The sequence below is a fragment of the Oppia nitens genome, unplaced genomic scaffold, assembly GCF_028296485.1.
Source record: "Oppia nitens isolate AA-2021 unplaced genomic scaffold, nextdenovo-longstitch-racon4-pilon3 scaffold3_pilon_pilon_pilon, whole genome shotgun sequence".
Classification (NCBI taxonomy): domain Eukaryota; kingdom Metazoa; phylum Arthropoda; class Arachnida; order Sarcoptiformes; family Oppiidae; genus Oppia; species Oppia nitens.
In genome coordinates, this window is record NW_026533221.1 from 3,828,710 (window position 1) to 3,848,054 (window position 19,345).

The 19,345-nt window shown below is 30.7% G+C and overlaps 3 protein-coding genes across 4 annotated transcripts; all 3 read right to left on the minus strand.

Annotated features, from left to right (window-relative positions):
• Positions 1 to 687: 687 nt before the first annotated feature.
• Positions 688 to 8,319, minus strand: LOC128958319 (myosin heavy chain, non-muscle-like). The gene is made up of 7 exons (XM_054304159.1): positions 7,011 to 8,319; positions 6,165 to 6,946; positions 5,943 to 6,107; positions 5,762 to 5,876; positions 4,425 to 5,692; positions 1,333 to 3,974; positions 688 to 1,263 (listed from the first exon to the last, which is right to left on the minus strand). Exons 1-7 carry the CDS (start codon positions 7,837 to 7,839, stop codon positions 1,125 to 1,127), a joined length of 5,940 nt encoding a protein of 1,979 aa, XP_054160134.1. The 5' UTR covers positions 7,840 to 8,319; the 3' UTR covers positions 688 to 1,124.
• A 3,154-nt stretch (positions 8,320 to 11,473) lies between these two features.
• On the minus strand, positions 11,474 to 15,271 carry LOC128958537 (cAMP-dependent protein kinase regulatory subunit-like). 2 transcript variants are annotated; one of them, XM_054304417.1, is made up of 6 exons: positions 15,245 to 15,271; positions 14,975 to 15,184; positions 12,869 to 13,027; positions 12,601 to 12,801; positions 12,297 to 12,516; positions 11,474 to 12,228 (listed from the first exon to the last, which is right to left on the minus strand). In XM_054304417.1, exons 2-6 carry the CDS (start codon positions 15,164 to 15,166, stop codon positions 11,852 to 11,854), a joined length of 1,149 nt encoding a protein of 382 aa, XP_054160392.1. In that variant the 5' UTR covers positions 15,167 to 15,184; positions 15,245 to 15,271; the 3' UTR covers positions 11,474 to 11,851. The 2 variants fall into 2 exon arrangements, with proteins under 2 accessions (XP_054160392.1, XP_054160391.1); XM_054304416.1 differs by lacking the exon at positions 15,245 to 15,271 and having other exon boundaries at positions 14,975 to 15,235.
• A 681-nt stretch (positions 15,272 to 15,952) lies between these two features.
• Positions 15,953 to 18,840, minus strand: LOC128958597 (eukaryotic translation initiation factor 3 subunit B-like). The gene is made up of 5 exons (XM_054304479.1): positions 18,630 to 18,840; positions 18,043 to 18,238; positions 16,829 to 17,979; positions 16,541 to 16,758; positions 15,953 to 16,474 (listed from the first exon to the last, which is right to left on the minus strand). The coding sequence occupies exons 1-5, from the start codon at positions 18,772 to 18,774 to the stop codon at positions 16,064 to 16,066; spliced, it is 2,121 nt and encodes a 706-aa protein (XP_054160454.1). The 5' UTR covers positions 18,775 to 18,840; the 3' UTR covers positions 15,953 to 16,063.
• Between the last annotated feature and the right edge of the window lie 505 nt (positions 18,841 to 19,345).

A 19,345-nucleotide genomic window follows, 5' to 3' on the forward strand; every position in this document is an offset into this window, starting at 1 on the left:
CATTATAACTTATTATAATTATTTCAACTATAATAATCTATATATAAATATAAGTTGTTAAACAAAAATGTATTGTTAATCCTAATTTATTATACTTATATAACTTTTCTGATTGGGTAACCATAATTACATTAACAGCATTAATGTAATTAATGTTAAAACCAATGAAATATAATAAATTCAAAATTAAAATATATTTTTAAAAACATTTTTAATATTGTTTAATAAAATTAAGATATATAAATATATATATATAACTAAATTAAGGCAAATTCAATCAACAACTTATCAATAATTGTCGATTTAATTCATTTTACAAATTATTTCAAAAATACTGTTAAAGTACAGAACGATTACCTCATGAAGTGCTTTCAAAAATAGTTTTGTTTAAATTTTTAAATATAAATACTTTATATATAAATTATTAAATTATTTTAAAAAGATATGATTTCAATAAGTTATATGCAATGGGATAAACAGGTATACCATATAAACAATACCGTTTAGTTTTTAAAAAATATATAAAAAGCAATTATTTTTTACAAATATCAATAATCAAATAAAAATCATATCAATTCATATCTAAATGCTTGTTCAATAATTATTAATAATAATATTATAATAATAATAATTAACAAAAATAAAATATCATTTATAATAGCAATATATTTGATGCAGTTTTAAATAACTTTACTATCAATCTCTTTCTCTCTCTTTTGTTAATAAAATTTTTCTTTATATATAATTTTGTTTGATTTTATAAAATATTTTGCAAATTTTTTTCGATATAAAAGGCAACGGAATGGATGTGTGATGTCTTGATGTCATCCTTTGAATAAAGGAATGTATTATTTTTCGTATATTATATTATTTTATAGCTTTTAAAGGCAAATAAATTGAGGCAAATTAGTTATTGTTGTTTTGTGTCAATTGATTGATTGTACAATTAGTATAAAAATCATTGCAGTACTAAAACAAAATTATAGTATTTTTTATAAAACTCTTTCCAAAACCTTTCCTAAACAATATCCCATTTTTTCAGTGATTGATTTGTTTGATTAAACACTAAATTGCAAAATAATTATTATTATAAAAATATGGTATTAAAAAAATGCAATATTAAGTTAGGCAGGACTGTCATCATTGGCAGGACTGTCGTCATCGAGTGGTGAGCCAACAGAATTGTCGTCACCAGTTCCACTCATTGAACCTCTTTTATTGTTGAGGTAACTTCTGGAAGCACCACTGGAACCACCAGAACGTCTGTAATTTAGGATTTGTTTATATATAAGTATCGATTTGTTTCATCAAATTTGCTTTAAAAAATCAAACCTAATTTTATTCTTAAGATTTCCGATTTCTTTTTGCAGGTTTTCATTGGATTCGGTCGCATCTTCGAGTTCTCGCTGTATTTTACGACGAATACCCTTCTCTCTCGAACATTCTTCTTCTGCTTCATCCAACTGTCTCTTCAATAATTTGATTCTATTGTTAACTTTCTCGAGCTGTTCCTTATACTGTTCCGTATGTCTGCGTTCATCCTCGACCTGCATCGTCGCGTCCTTTACTTTCTTTTCCATTTTACGGACATTCTTAGTCGCCAATTGTCTCTCTTTGGTTTCATCATCGATGGCTAACTCCAACTGAGAGATTTTTGCTTCGAGTGCAACAATTGTGGCTTTGGTTTTAGTTCGTTGAGATGTTTCCAATTCATTCAATTTAGTCTTAAGTTCTTTGTTTTGTCTTTCCATAATTATTTGCGAACTCTCGAACTTCTGTGCGTTCGACTTTTCTGTGGCCACTTCCTGAGTCAACAGTTCGATTTGTTGCATTTGTTTTCGGGATTTATCCATAAGAATCTCCGAATTGCTCTGTTCTTCTTCCAGTTCTTCTTGTAGTTGACTAATGGTAGCCTCCAGTCGTCTCTTCTCGTCCTGCATTAATGCTCGTAGAGGTCCTAATGAGTTATTCTCTTCAAAAAGCTCTTCGCGTTCGTTTTCAGCCGAACGGCGGGCCCTCTCACTAGAAGCTAAGTCTTCTTGAAGGTGAGTCACTTCAGCCTCAAGAGATTTGGCACGTTTTTCCGCCTCCTTGGCCTGGGCTATTAACTCATCCCTCATTGCTTTAGCCTCTTCTGCTTCTCTCTGATAGTCTTTCATCTGCGCCTGTAATCGTTTGTACTGTCGAATGGCATCCTCTTTATGTTTGTTTGCCATTTCAATTTGTTGTTCCAACTCATGGTATTCGCTTTCATGTTTCTTTCGGGCACCGATTGCGGCCGCTTTCTGTTTGCGTTCGTCCTCTAACTCTGCCTCTAAATCTCTAACCTGTTTGAGTAGAAGTCGTCTTTTATCTTCTGACTGTTCCTCTTTGGCCAACATATCGCGATCGAACTGTGACTTAAGTGCCTGCATATTAACTTCAAGACGAAGCTTTGCGTCTTCGCTCAGTTGCAATTCGTCTTCCAATTCTTCGATTTGTGCCTTTTGTTCGGCCACTGCGTTCTCAAGATTTCGTTTAGCCTTTTCTAAGTCATGGAAGCTCTTATGAGCCGAATCTTGATTGTTGACCAATTCATCTAATTCTGTTTGTATTTGACGTCTAGCTCTTTCTAGTTCTTCAAATTGTTCCTCTTTTTCTTCAAGAGCTCGGGTTAGCGACAAAATCTTCGTTTCCTTTTCTCGGGCCTCTCTCTCAGCATTGTCTCGTTCGGCAGCTATGCGTTCAGATAAAGTCTTCTCTTCGGCAAACATGGCGTCAAATTTTCTTTGCTTTTTCTCTAATTCTGATACTTTAGATCTTTGACTTTCAATTTCTATATTCAAATCTTCCACTTCTGATTGAAGTTTTCTCTTAGATTTCTCAAATTTGTCGGTATTAACCACGGCTTCATCTAATTGTCTTTGAAGTATTTCATATTCTTTTTGAATCTTTTTGCGCGACTCTTCACTCACAACTAACAGTTCTGTTTCATCGTCGGTCTTCTTCTTCATTTCGCCCATTTGTTGAACTAATTGTGCGATTTGTTTCTCAAAGTTTTTCTTTGCCTCTTCTTCCTCTTCAATTTGCTCTTGAAGTGCATCTCTTTCAGCCTCGACTTGTCTCAGACGTGAACTTAAGCACAATTTTTGCTTAGTTTCTTCATGAAGAAGATCCTGAGCTTCGGTGAGCTGTGATTCGAGTGCAGAACTATTTTTAATCGCATGACTAGCTCTTCGTTCTAATTCTTCGAATTGAAGACTAACGCCTTCCAACTCTGTCTGCAATTTGACAGTTCGTTCGCTTAAATCATTTTTTATTCTTTCAGTGTCAGTAAGTTTTGCGGCCATTTCCTGCAATTGTGTTTCATATTGTTTGCGTCTTCGATCACTATCTTGTTTGGCTGAGTTGAGTGTCTGAATCTCATTAGTTAACTCTAGTTTTTCTGCCTCCAGATTGCCTTTCGATTTATCCAACGATGTCTTAGCTTTCTTCAAGTTATCCAACTGTTCGTTCAATTCATCGATAGCTTTGGCATGTTTTTGACGAAAGTCAATAATCTGCGACTCGTGCTGACTAGTTTCCTCCTCCAGATTCCTCTTCAGTCGTTCCAACTCTTGTTCTCTTTTGACAGTCAAGTCTTGCTGAGCGGCCGTCACATCCAATGAGTCGAGTAATTCATTTTTAAGTGCTTCCAGTTCTTCATTGAGATCTCTCTTTTGTTTCTCTGCCTTAGCTCTCGACTGTTTTTCACTTTCCAAGTCTTCTTGAAGTTCCAGTATCTGTGACTCCAATTCCCTCAACAGTTTACCCGATTGGGCCTTTGAAGCGCTCTCTTCATCACATTTTAGCAAAGCCTGTGATAACTCGTCCTCACGTTTCTGAAGCTGTGTCTGAAGCTCTTCGACGTGCAATCGTTTCTCATTTAACTGCTCTTTAATGTCGTTCAGCTCTGTTTCTAATCTTCTTTTAACTCTTTCGAGTTCTTGTCTGATCTGTTAATTAAAATATTAAAATTATTGTATAAAATAGTAATAACATAAAAAACAAGGTCTAATAATATAAATTATTATTTTGACAATTACTTCATCAATCAATGCATATCCGATATAAAATAATATAAATATTATTAATAAAATAAATAATGGAATCATTTATTAAATATATCATAAATATTACTAAAACTGACTAAACATTGTATATAAAACATTATTAAACTTTTAAAATTGTTACCAATTATGTCAATATCATATACGCCTACATCACTGACAACTAAGTTATGCCTTATCTAAATCTAAATCATTTAAAAATACGTCGCTTTCCTTATATTTAAAAATACGTATAAAATCTAAATTTTTAGTATATATATGTAATATAATGTAATATCTATTTTATTAATACAATTATTGGATAATACCGTAACCCACGACTCAATTATAGCATACCTGTTGCTCCTTTTTATGTCGATCCTCGAGATCAGTAATAGTCGCTTCGTGTTTGGCCTTCAATTTGCTTAAGTGTTTAGCCTTTTCTTCCTCTTCTGAGGCCAAATTGGATATCTCTCCCAATCTGTCTTCTAATGCTTTCTTTTCTTTCATTACTTTATTATTAGTATCTTCTAGAAGAGCATAGTCTTCCTCTAATTTCTTTGCCTTAGTATCCAAAGTAACTCTTTCGAGTTGAAGCTTTTGACGCGTTGACTCTTCTTCTTCTAACTGTTCCTCTAAGTCTTGGATGGTTTGTTGTAACTTTTTCTTTTCAGTAGTTAGTGATTGATTTCTTTCCTCTTCCTCTTCAATGCGCGCCTCTAAATCGTGAAGAATTTCTTCTAATTCTTGTTTACGCGCAGCGAGTCTAAGACGAGCTTCTTCTGCTTCGGCACAGAGTTCGGTTTCGGCCTGAAGTTGTTCGGCAATCATAGCCTTTTCATCAACCATTGTCTGAAACTTTTTCTCAATCTCAACGGCTTCTTGTTCTGCTTTAAGCATCTGTTCCTTAACTTGTTTGAGTTCATCTTCTTTTTCGAGAAGTTTATCTTCATGTTTGGTCACTTCAAGCAATGGTTTAACTTTGGTGTAGAGCCTCCACCAGCTCCAGTTGCGGAGCTTAAGATATGCGGCACAATTGCGCTGAAGTATTCTTATGGCATTTAACTGTTGTAAACGTTTTTGATAATTTCTTCGCGCCAATAGACCCCTACACCAGGCCTGGAAGTTCACTATGAGGTCAGATATTTTCATATCCCTTTCCTCTTCAAGTTGAGCCAAAACGCCGGCTCTAAAAAATATTTTACTTTGTCCGACTCTATATAAATTGGGATCCAAGTCGAGTGCGACAATCATCTTCTCACACGCCAACTTGCCGTCCATAAAACCTTTGGGTATGGCATTGGGGGTCAACAACTCGTATCGTTGTCTAAATTCTTGGAAAGGAATTCTATTTGGAAATCCTTGACGACAAATACGAATTCCTTCGAGTACACCATTACATCTGAGCTGATCCAACACAAGTTGTGCGTCTATTTTTCCGGCCTTTTTCTCGTGATTGGGAATAATACAGCGAACAAAGTTCGGGTTAGTGTTGCGTAATGTAACCATCAATTTGGACAGTTGATCCTTATACAATTGACTAACTGTGCGGAACATTCCTTTTCTAGTTCGGGCACCAAATTGAGTGTCGCCCATAGTGGCCACACCCATACCGACAATTTCGGCTACAATTTTTTTAAATAGAAATTTGGATCATTATATTAAATTATACAAATAATATATTATAAACTAACCATCTTTCCAGATCTGAACAACAAATGGATCCAAAGAGTTTTGTAAAAGAGAAACAACATTCTCATTTAAGGGATCCATATTTTTCATTAACCATTGAGTGGCCAAATAATCAACCTTTAAAAACAAGACAACAGTTGCTTACTTTGATATAATAAAATAATTATTATTATTAAATAATACCTTTCCTGCGTAATGAATTATACTGAAGTCAGCATTAGCTCTGAAATCGGATTTAATAAACTTTGGGTGCATATTGTGTGCCGAAACAAGTTTTTCAACAAATGTCTTATCAGTGGCTTTTGGAAACCAACATTCCTCATCAAGAAGTGCAAGGATTCCCATTGGCTTTAAAAGATAATTAAAATTAATTAATTATTTTGTGTTAATAACAAAAACAAATACCTTTTCAATCAAATCAATAGTTGGTTGTAAATCAAGACCGAAGTCAATAAATTTCCATTCTATGCCTTCGCGTTGATATTCTTCCTGTTCTAAGATAAACATCGTGTGATTGAATAGTTGTTGAAGTTTTTCGTTCGTATAATTAATGCACATTTGTTCGAATGAGTTGAGCTGAAAGATTTCAAAACCGGCGATATCGAGGATACCGATGAATGAAGCGCCCTGTCGTTTGGTTCGGTCTAATGACCGATTAATCCGATAGACTAACCATTTGAACATTCTTTCATAACAGGCTTTGGCAATGGCTTCGACCGCAGACTCCACTTGTTCTTTAGTCTGAGCTTTGGTCACATAGTCGCGACCAACTTTAAGTCTGGGTCTTAGGAATGCTTTTATCATTTCACTAACGTTTAGACCTAATAAATGGCTAACTTTTTGAGCGACAGTATTGTCTGGAAGTGTCGCCTGATCTGAATTCCTCTCCTGTTTGAACTTCATGTTACCGAAAAGTATAACAGACGAAACAACTCTGAATATAGCACTCAAGTCGTCGGGCGAGAGACCCATTATTTGCATGGCCTGAACAGTATTATTAAACTCCAGTGTTTCGTCAACTCCAGGCACGGGTACGTTACCATGAGTTAGGAACGTATAGTTTTTAACGTCTTCTAACAAAAATTCTCGCGTTTGTTCCGGTTGTGTCCCGTTTAACAATTGATAAAATATATGAAAACATCGCTCATCAACAGCTTGACGTATTGTACGCGACTTTTCTAAGAGGTCTACAAATAACAGACAAAGACATTATTATAGTTATTATAAATGATTGATACAAAAATCACTTACAGGTTTCAATATTAGCGCCGGCAATGAATCCCGAGGCGTCGAAATTAATTCTAATGAATTTCCCGAATCGGGACGAGTTGTCATTCTTGACAGTCTTGGCATTTCCGAAGGCTTCGAGTATAGGATTGGCTTTCAGTAACTGTTGTTCTAATTCTCCGATTATATTTGGCGGCGGAGGCGGAGTATGATATGAGTGTAGAGATGTGGAGGTCGACGTTCGTGGCTTAGATGAGGCCACATAAGCCAGATATTGAATCACTTTTTTAGTATTCTCGGTCTTACCGGCGCCACTCTCACCGGTACACAGTATGGACTGGTCTTCCCTGTCCTGAAGCATTGACCGATAGGCAGCATCAGTGACAGCAAATATATGTGGCGGCACTTCATGTCGTTTCTTGCCTTTGTATAACTCAATCACTTTATCGGTATAAATGGGAAGCTTTTTGTATGGATTGACGACAACACAGAACAGTCCTGAATAGGTGTAGATAAGGCTCGAGTAGTACCTGTCCTTTAGGTTGTGCAACACTGAAGCCTCGTTAAGACACGTCAGTTCGGCCATGTCTTCGACTTTGTTAAATCGCGGCGGATTCATCTTCTGGACATCATCTTTGGCCACAATGCACTTCTTGTTTGTGTCCACCACTTCCACTTCCAAGTCATCCTGTCTCTCCACTTTAACACTGGCCGCCACAAAACCCACCGATTCATGTGGTATCCAAACCAGTCGTTTGGCCGCCCATTCGGCCGCTTTTGTCGGATCACTCACTAGTGTCCGGTCAACGGCCAAAAACTTAAAGGTGTCGTCTCGGCTCACGTCCGATGACATGCTGTCTGTTCACCAATTGGTGTGACAGTTGCTGATGATTGCAATGATGATTATAGTAACGATTGTGTGACAGTTGACCACTAGTTTTATATATTGGATCAAATGTAGTGATTGTCGTCAACAATGATATTACTTATGATTTTATTAATAAATAAATAGTAAATAAATAGAAAAACATAAATCAAATTAAATTCAATAATAAGACAATCATTGCATTCATTGCAGTCATCAAACAATTGATCGTTTCATTCATTCATTCATTCATTCAATACAACACTCTCTCTAACTATTTCTATGTATTATTAGCCGTCAAACCAGTGCTTACTTACAGTAAAAGTCAGTTATTATTGACTAACAAAATATGGCTCAAAAGGCACGCCTCACACACACTCACACACTGTCACTAACACACACACACTGTTGAGAGTCATTCATGAATGACGTGTCAATAATAGGAGGGTTTCCTTATACAAGTGGTGCACATGAATGCTATTAAGCTTAACGTATATAAGGGTTTGCTATGTATGCAAACAAATGATTTGTGAATCAATTGTCAAATATTACATAAAACGTGACGAAAGGGATAAAAGTTTTAACGAAATGGCAGTCATTGGCAAACACTGTGATTGGCTGTCAGGCCTGTGATGGGCCGTCACTAAGCAGTCAATGCATTGATGAAAGTCATGTGAAATGGCATTACATTGTCTACCCCTCCCTATGATTGCCCCCACTATGACACCCATCCCATCATTGAAGTATTAGTACAATAGGTAAGGTATCCCACAGTGTGTTAGAGATACACCAGTGCTGCCAAACTCTACCGGAAACTTAAACTCAACTATTTGTGTGAACAATATATTTGTATTAAAATAGTTTTGAAAACTTTTTTTTATTATTATTATTGATTTACATTATGTATTGAATAAATGTGAGACACTTAACACTATATGTCAAATGTTTGCATAACTTTTGATTTAACTTAACAGCGATTCGCAATATTTTTTTTATTATATTAGTTATAATAGTCTAACACTAATATAATTAGTTATAAGTTATAACTAAAATATAATAAATTTTTGACGATAAAATTTTGTGGATAATTTTGAAAATGCAAAATAGATATAAATTTTTATATAAACTATATATACAGGTATATACTGTATATAAAGATTGCAATTAACATAATAAATGTAGAATTATGCATAAAGTATTTAAAAATACTGTTTTTTATTTTAACAAATATTTACCTTAAACTATATGTGAATATGCCATGTGTACTTTTCAATTGTCCCTGATAAAAATTATCATATTATCATTTTTAAAATTATAATTTTTATCCATATTTTATATTTTATTTTATATTTTATATATACTTCAATTGCATTAAATTTTATTATTTATAAATTTAACTATATTATAAAAGTATATTATTTATGCTCATATACTAGAATATTAATTATTAATTACTCATTTTTTTGGTCAAATATCATACCTAAAAATTATCAAACAAATTTAATAGACATTCAAACAGTTTTATATATTATTAATTTTAATATATGATAATACAAATAAAAAGATTTAGTTGAAAAAAATATAATATTTTTTTTATATAATATATAGAAAAGTGAAGGTCTTTTTATTGATCACTCTATTACTACCACTACTATTGGTTTGCCATATATAGTGATCGATATTCTCTAATAATGTATTAAATTCACAATTTTAAAGCAAAACAAAAGCAAATGCAATGATTTCATAAATCATATAATGTATTTAAAAAGCATAAAATATTAGGAAAAAAACATAACAACAAAATAAATGTTGAAATACTTTACACAGGATTTCGTGAAAATTGAGTTTCTTATGGAAACACAAACCAAAAAACCAGAACAGGATTTGATTTTATGAAATAGTCGACACTTATCTAACAAAAACAATAACTATAATATTTTTATGATATTATTATTATTATTACCAAACAATCTTAATGATAAAACACATTCACTGTTATTCATAAACTTTTTTTGATTATTATGAAAAAAATAAATTCATCTAAATTCTGACTAATATATAAAAAAATGTTTTGAATTCCAATGTACTTTATATATACTAATATATATATATATATACTATTGATATATTAATATTTAAATCATAAATAAATTGTTATAAAACTAAGTCACCGAAATCACATAATTATAAACATAATTATTATTTTAACTATGGGTTATTTTAAAAATAAAATTGATTTAGTTATTATTTACAATCAATTTTTCATCAACATTTCTATAACAATAAATATTATTTAAAATAAATTATTTTATATATATACTGTTTATAAAAAAAATAAACTAAAACTATATGCAGAATATTTGAAACTAATTTAGTAATATTTTTGTGCTTAAAATTCAACACTTGTTTCACATTCAATGTAAAGGTATTTGATGGGGGAAACAGACAAATAAAGTTATATACGATATATTTATCACATATACACTATTATACAACATTTATAATATTAAAACATTTTTCAACAAAAATTTATAAACACACATAAAACTCAAATCGCATATATTTTTTTCAATTAATTTTATTGTTTGATCTTTTCTTTAGAAAAATTATTATATTTATAACAACATATAATAATGTCTACAATAATATCGTTAAAAGTCATTTCGCCAAAACTTTTCTATTAATTAATGTATGATTTAAAAAAAGAATTAAATATATATTTATAATTATATGTATATACTATAGTATATATAGTACAGTAATTTGTTTGGTGTTTAAACAAAAAATGCAAAATAATATATTTTTAAGCAAATATTTATATATATATATATTAATACCAGAGTATTGATTTATACAGTAATTTAATTTTTGCATTTTATAGCACTGGACAGGTATTTGGATGACATCTAACATGATATATATTATATAACATGTTTTATCATTAACTCTCAAATATATAAACAATGATGACAATATAATAATACGAGTTTTTACTACAACTTGTTTTACAATCAATTTTTTTTAAATTACCGGTATACTGTAAATACAACTATATATGCAAATTAAGCAATTATCAAATAAATTTAAAAATATTATATATCAGTTGTTGTCCAAAATATCCATTGTTTGATAAACTAAGTCTCAGGTTTAATCATTTACCACTTGCCAACTAAGTCTCTCATAAATCAATACTCTGTTAATAATTGTTCAATAAATCATATATAATGTTTGTTTTAATATAAACTAAAATTAAATTATAAGAGGTGTTAGTAATATTAGATAATGAAATAAATGAATTGTTAAACATAATTATCCTACAAAAGTCAATTAAAATAACAAAAATTATATATATTCTAAAATTAAAACATGATTCATGTGTTTGCATTTTTTTGAAAAGATATTTAAATAACTGCTTTTTGTTTATATTTATATATTATTATTGTTGTCTGTTATACTGTATATAAGACATTAATCTTTAATATATAGTTTGGAAAGACTTTAAAAATTCGATCAATAATTAACAGAAAATTAATCAATTAATGAGCAATAATTGAAATAATTATAATAATAATAATCTATTGAATTAATATTAAGAAAAGTTCAATTAAAAGCTAATTTCTAAAATATTTTAGACATTTGGATGACTAGAAAATTCAAAACTAACTTATTTAATGTAAAAATTTTGTTATATAATTGTTTGCATTACTTTTTGCTCAAATTGAGTGTTTGTTTGTTTGTTTGTTGAAGTGATGAAATTAAACCATTACCGTAATTCACAAATGAATCGATGACTTAATCATTCAAATGATATCATATATTATTTCCAAAATCCGTTTAGTAGAAGAAAAGGCGTTTGTTTTGGAGGTTCAATCGCTTTATATATTTATATATTAAATATTAATAATAAAAGACCTAAAAGTTGTATTTCTATTGTTTTTTTTTGTTTGTGCGAATAGTTCGACACTTCAAACAAATACAGTATATATTTATATATCAATTATTAGACCGATAGTGAAATAAGTGAGTTATAGTGCTCTAAATTGCGCTTCAATATGTCAGCGCAGGGACCTAACAGTCTCTCAAAGCGAGCCCTGTCTAGTTTGACACATTTAAGTGGTCCTTTAGCCACAACAGTTGCCGCTCGCGGTCTGTCCAGTAGTAATGCAATCTCTCCGAAGTAATCAGATTTGCCGAGTCTTCCCACCTCTACCTGTGGTTCATCAGCTGAACGCCGCTGTAATACTACTGCAGTGCCTTCTTCTATAACATAGAAATCATCGCCCGGTTCTCCTTGTTTTACAATAATGGCGCCGTCATTGAATTGGACAGGTGTTAGGGCGTCGGCAACAGTTAATCTCTCGTAATAATCCAGACTCTCTGCAAATAAGTTAAAATTCATTATAAGGTAAATAAAATCAATAGTGTTATCATAATTGAATGCTTACCAAGAATTGATACTTTGGATAAAAATTCTTCATAAAGTTTGCGTTTCCTAATAATACTTCCCATAAGAATTCGTCGATATGTATCTCTATCGATGGCCCACAGTTTGACTATATGTTTTGCTTTGACTGTAGCAGCACGTGGTGTACCGTAAATAAGCGCCAATTCACCGAAACTACCTCCCTCTCCTACGCTTGTGACACATACATTGTTAACATAAACCTGTATATCACACACATAATTATGTCTATTAATATATGGATATCACTATCGGTAAGTATTGTATGATATAGTCAAACACATTACCTCAACCATTCCCTCATCAATAACATAAAAATTGTCGCCTTCATCCCCCTGTTTGATGATAGTTTCTCCGGGATTGTGAATCACAGCAAACATTGCATCAAATATATCACTTTTTTGATTATCATCCAAATGCTTGAATAATACATTTTTAGACATCGCTTTCTCAAGAGATGCTTTTGCCTTATCGTCTTTGGGCACAACCTGTGATGACAAACACAACAAATGTTATTCAATAATATTATCGGTAATTATGATAATAAATAAATACCTTTTTAACATAATTTTTGATATCATCTTCATTGTAAGTCTCAGCAGACACGCCACCCCTCCTGATACGTGCATTCATAGTGGGAACGGGTGACAACTCTTCGTCGCGATCGTTATCTGGAGAAGTGGGCGCTTTCTGCTTGGCTTTAATTGCTTCTTCCTTTTCAATCAATTATCAATAGTTTTATTATTACTAATTATCTTTAAAACTAATAGATTTTAGCATTAAATGTAAACTAATACTAAATACTCAAAATATGTTTAAATATAAAATTTAATTTATATGATTACAATTTTTTTATAAATATTACCTCAAATAATTACAAATTTATTTTTTTTAATACATTCATCAAAATATAAGAAATATAATAAAATTATTATTAATGTTAATTACGTCAAATCTGATTTTGAATATATATTATATTGAATTGTTTTAACAATAATAAAAAATTTTAACTTTTATTCTATATTATAACTTAAACTTAAATTTATCTAAATTGCCTTAAAATACAATTTTAAAATCATAAAAATTCTTTATGAATACCAATATACCAAATATTTTACATAAAATTAATTAATATATCCTAAATTATTTTTGCAAATATTAAAAAAAAACAAGAATATAAACAAAATATTTACAGTTAACCTGGTTATTTACCATTTTTTTAAAGTGTAAATATAAGTTAGCAAAAAACGCTAAAATAGATTTAAAATTAATTAACAAAAATTAAGTGCACACATATACATATATACTAACAATTTTGCTACAACTAAATATACTAAACATAAATAAACAGTTGTAAAATAAATATATGGCAAAAAAGACATATTATCATTAAAATTTTAATTTGAAAAGATATTTTTAGCAGTAATTATTCATGTCAACACAATCACTATTTATGTAATGTACTCATTAACTATTAACCATGCTTATTCATAGGTATCCAACAAAATCTAATCTATTATATAGTCAACAAATAATTACATTTTTGGTTAAAATGTTTCAAATTTTCAGTATAATTACATTAAATTTTATTGTATTCATAATGTGATGAACACTGCAAGTGTCAACACTAAAAGTTTTAAAAAAATAATTTCAAACATATTTATTGCTATTAATATTATTTAATCTACAATAATATCATAACAAATGTGTTATGAATACATAGTTTGTCGCTTAACTTCATTAATGTAATGATAACTTTTAGACTCAATAAAAAATGTATAACTTTACATAAAATGTTACCATTTGTTTAGTCATTTATATGCTATTAAAAATTAATTTTTAAAATAAATGAATTCATTTAATTCAATGAGTAAATCATTTGCATTAATGAATCGACACATTCATTGCATATAATACTGTACAACAAATTTATTTTAAAAGTCAATTATTGGTCAATCAATTAAATCTATTCAAGTAAACCCGTATTTCATAAAATAAGTAAATCTCACTTAAAGCCTATTATCACATGTAATACCATAATATATGGTACTCTAATAGATATGATTGTATAATAGCAATACTATAGATAAGGTGCTATACGTTTGACATACTTTAACATTGCAAACCATATACACCACCGTTATGTGAGCCCATCCCACAGTCAACTTAAATTAATTAAAGCAAAAATGCAAATCATTTTCATTTACATTATCATCAATATATTAATTAACTAAATAATTAATATTAATTCATAATTATATATCATATTCATTCAAAACAATGCACTTTCTGTTACTAATATTTAAAAATAAATAACACAAACATTACAATAATTATTATCATATGATATATAGTAATTGGATATTAAGTTTTAAAACAAAATTATTATTAGAAATAATTTTCTAAAAACATTTAACTAATCGTTTAAAATTCAAAATAACTAATTGATTATATATTTGAGACCAATTGTTGGTGATGTCCACAACAACAACAATAACACACTGTTTGACATTTGGCTGACACATATAAGACACATATTATTAATTAATTGATACATAATTTTTAAGATATTTCATGTGTATTGATATGACAATTGATCGGTCAATCACTTAAATGGTTGACAATATCATCAAAGAAATGGTGTATCAAATAGTGACTCACTTTTTCCAAGACTTGGAAGTATTCCCTGAGAAAAGAGATGGGATTTTCAGGTCTGCCGACGCATAGCTGGACAATACAGTCTTTAAGGATCTGTTGAATGTTATGTCTTTGGACGTATTGTTCGCACTCACGAAGACTCTGTTCTTCATCAGCGGAGTGAGGATGTGATTGATGTGACTGAGAGGACGCCATATTTGATACTAAAAACTACTGTATTATACATATAATAAATGATATGTTATATCAAGTGATTACACAATCAATACATACATACATACAGTCAGTCAACACAACACTGACTGCAAGTCATATAATAATACAGTCAATAGAGAAACACATTTACACTGACATACAGTACTATACAGTATTATACACTCATATTAAGAGTAATGCAATCTATGAACAACTCATACATACCATCACTCAATTGTCATGTGATAAACATTGCCGTCAATAGCAATGACGTCACACATATTGACTGATCACTTGAATGACTTAAATGCTATCAAAAGGTTTTTCAATGAAAAAAATCATTCAATTATTTATTCAATACATCAGTGTTTTGTCTCATAAACACTGTGTGCCTAACCATTGAATTAGCCATTGATTTGCATAGTATTTCCTATGAAAAACTACTTATAAAACATTTATACAGTAGAAAAACATTCAAAAGTTAATCGAGTTATTCAAGTGTGTAATACTCTAATAATACAATCCCTATTACAGGTGCTTCAAGTGCTAGTCCTTTATATTTATTAATATTAAAATAAAAATCAATTAATCTTAAGAGACGTTGAAAAAATTGATTAATTTTTTTGAAATGTTTTGCATTTTGAATCAATTAAATCAAATGTATTCATGGCTTGCATTGCATTTGATGTTTGATAAACACGTCAATCAAAACGACAATTCATATTTATTATTAAATATAAAATCAAAATCTATAATTATTATTAAATATATAATTATTTTAATATTTAGTTATTAATGTTAAATACAAAAATCGTTTTCATTTAATGTATTCAATATAATAATCAAATACACTATCAATTGTTTATAATTTGCGAAATAACTTCAGACTTTTGTCTTCTAGTCGTCGTTTTCATCGATAGTAGTGATCTCTTCCTTAATCAAGAACTCTACTGTTTCTTCAGTTTCGTCATCCTCTTTGTCTTCAATATTGTCTTCGGATCTCAATTCGTTTCTTCTCTTTTTGGTTGTATTAAACATTCTCTCATTCTTCTGGCGATTCTCTTCGAACTCTTTCATCAATTTTTGTCTCTTTTCCAACATATCTTTGGAGACCTTCGAGAGTGCCATTCTGTCTTTAATGTCAAACTGTGCGCTGTATTGCTTCAGATTTTTCTTAATTTCCTTGATTTTCTCGTCAGACAACAGTGTCGGTGGTCGTGGTCTCCAAAGTAATTGACAGAAGCGGTCGAGATTGTGCTTCCGTATGAGTCGCCCTTGAAATGACCACAACCAGTAGGAATTGTCCACCTATTCATTATAAACGGCTATTTTTAATAACTATTTATCAAATATTAAGATAATAATGCTTCAGACCTTATGCGCCCAATTGCTAACTCCTGTAGTGACATATCTGCCGGTTGGATCCCATTCAACATCTGTCACCTGGAAGTGATCCGTTGTATTGGTAATCGTAAAATCAGATGTGTCTATGAATTCTAATGTATGGGCAGTTGATCTAAGAGAAGCTAATACTATAAACTGTCCGGAAGGCGACCAAAATAAATGATTGCATTGTTTTGAATCAAATTTCTCTGATAATTAAAATCATAGATAGAATTAAGATATATAGAAACAAACAATATATATATATAATTGTCTCACTTAATAGGCTAACAGTTACTCCGGATTTAATGCCATAAAAGCTGACACTATATGTTGATGGACCTTCTCCATGAATTATGGCAAATTTATTTCCTACCGGTTCCCAACTGAATGCTACGATTTGCTCTTTAATTTCTAGACTATCGACTGGTATTTGTTTTTCTCTCATATGAAACACTTCAAAGTTGAAGTACATTCCACTATATTTGAATTCATTCTTCTCCTTCTTGGCCTTTGTATATCTGTCTACTTTGACACACAAATAGTCACCGCATTTCTGCCAATGCATCTTACAATCGGCAACATTGAACAAATTCTTGGCTCTGATTTCATTACGCGATGGTATCTCAATAAGAGTGACCCGAGCCGGTACGTTCTGGTCTTCGGCCACCCAATAGGCCAGAATGTTCTGTGATGGAGACCACGTGAAGTTACGAATGCCGGCAATCTTTGTTGACTTTTTATCTAATAAACCAAATGACGGCGTTTCATAAATACTAAGTGAATCGGCGTAAATGCGGGCAAAGTATTTGTCATCAAAAGACCATTTAAATATCGGCCAAATGAGATGTTGCGAAGGATCGGCACTAAACGCTCTTTTCTTAGTTTGTGTCCTTATATCCCAAATAATGATAGCGTTGGCGTCATTAGCCATAACAAGTTGTTGGCTTAATGTAGTAATGTATTTCTCACACGGACTGAAGTCAATTAGGTTGACACTGTCGTGAGCAAATCGGGCCAATTGTGTAAAATCTTCGCCGCCCCACAAAGCTATTCCTCTTTTGTGAAATGTTGCCATATATGTTCCCAAAGGTGACCATTGAATATTCTGTTCGGTCCATAATTTCCTTTCTTTAAGAAGTGATGGTTCTGGTGTTGAATTGAGAAAAACGGCAGTCATTTCGCCGGCTTCGTAAAGAACAGAATATTGGTCATAACATTCGGGTTCAAAAAGCCAATAGTAAAGGTTCCCTCGGGTGCTGTACTCCTGTATTTGGGGATCTTCTATCTCATCGGGAATATTAACATATTTGTCAATATCTGTGAACTGATTCACTGCAAATACATGCTGTTTGTCGAGTTTGTGTCCGTCATATGTTTTGACCGCATCTAACGCTTGTTCAGGATTTTCATATTCAAAGAAGACATATCTATTGATAATAAAAATAAAGATCAGTAAAGAAATATTTTTTTAAATAAAAATCATATCTAACCCTTTGGTTTGATTAGTTTCATCTAATGGATAAAATTCGTTCATTATTTTACCACATTTCGAGAAAAGTTTAAACAATACAGTCTTCAATTTTTCGGCCCTTTCGGGACCAACTTGTGGTATGCGGTCAACAATCACTACATTTTGGAGACCCGACTGTTCTGTCGGTTTCTGCCGCAATAAATGGGATAAAAGATCTGTAAAATGAATATAAAAAATCTTAATTACATTTTAAATAAAAATAGATTTTATGAGTTAATATAATAATAAAAATGTATTAATTGTCAATAAATGGCTATATTTTGATGGATCAGCCTTTAGGTGAACTCATTACAAGTCAATGTAAAAAGCAGTGAACACGTGGATAGAGACACACATTATATAATGTATGCGTTTTTAAAACACGCGTCACTTCATATCAAGACATCACCGGCAGATCAACTCAAAGACACAGTTAACCACCTAATTAGTTAACAATTGTTAATCAAAAATAAGTGTCTTAAGTGTGTCTGAGTGTTGATAATTTGATGCCGAAATTAGTGACAATTGATATTATTGTATTTTCAAATGTCATTGTATTATCAATACCTTCATCGGTAATATCGTCGACAAAGTCTTCTGGATCACTGAAGTCGGGTTCTTCATGAAATCCATTCTCTAAGTGTTGTTTCTTGAGTTGGATGTCATTGTTTTGGTCGTTGTCATCAACGGCCTGCAGATCTCCTGAAGCCATCTTTGAATGATATGGTCTATGCGTTCACAATCTCTATACATATCACTCATAGAGGGCTCTATAAGTACTGTATAGACTCTGTATATACTATAGAGTCTATAGACTCTAATAATGTATTTTAACACTAGTTTCAAGATTATCATATAAAATCAAATTCATAATCAAATTTATTATTATCTATTAATATACTAATATTTTTTGACAATCATTATTATTTGAGTAATTAAATTAAGTACAATAAATATTTTATTTGTATGAATTAATAATAATAATAATAGTTAACAGTGATAATAGTATATATATAATATTAATTAATTATTTAATCATAAATGTTAACAAAATATAACATAAACTTATTTAATATTAACAATTTAAGTACTGTATATCACATACAGTTATTTTTTAGATACAATGAGATAATTTACAGTAAATTTTTTTATGTAAATAAAAGCTAAATCTATAAAAAAAATTAAAATAACTACTAATTTATAAATATTACAACAACTATACAATAAACAATAATTACAAATAATTAATTATATTAAATCATATCATTATTCAGTTAGATATC

Excerpts from the sequence above, each read along its gene's own strand:
- LOC128958319 (XM_054304159.1), bottom strand. The coding sequence starts at position 7,839 with ATGTCATCGGACGTGAGCCGAGACGACACCTTTAAGTTTTTGGCCGTT. Across the intron at positions 5,877-5,942 it reads TAATTCATTACGCAGGAAAG|GTTGATTATTTGGCCACTCA; the intron begins GTATTATTTAAT and ends TTGTTTTTAAAG. Across the intron at positions 5,693-5,761 it reads TGTTCAGATCTGGAAAGATG|CCGAAATTGTCGGTATGGGT; the intron begins GTTAGTTTATAA and ends AAAAAATTGTAG.
- LOC128958537 (XM_054304417.1), bottom strand. The coding sequence starts at position 15,166 with ATGGCGTCCTCTCAGTCACATCAATCACATCCTCACTCCGCTGATGAA. Across the intron at positions 12,517-12,600 it reads TTGATGAGGGAATGGTTGAG|GTTTATGTTAACAATGTATG; the intron begins GTAATGTGTTTG and ends TGTGATATACAG. Across the intron at positions 12,229-12,296 it reads ATCCAAAGTATCAATTCTTG|AGAGTCTGGATTATTACGAG; the intron begins GTAAGCATTCAA and ends ACTTATTTGCAG.
- LOC128958597 (XM_054304479.1), bottom strand. The coding sequence starts at position 18,774 with ATGGCTTCAGGAGATCTGCAGGCCGTTGATGACAACGACCAAAACAAT. Across the intron at positions 17,980-18,042 it reads GAAACTAATCAAACCAAAGG|ATATGTCTTCTTTGAATATG; the intron begins GTTAGATATGAT and ends TATTATCAATAG. Across the intron at positions 16,475-16,540 it reads TTAGCAATTGGGCGCATAAG|GTGGACAATTCCTACTGGTT; the intron begins GTCTGAAGCATT and ends TATAATGAATAG.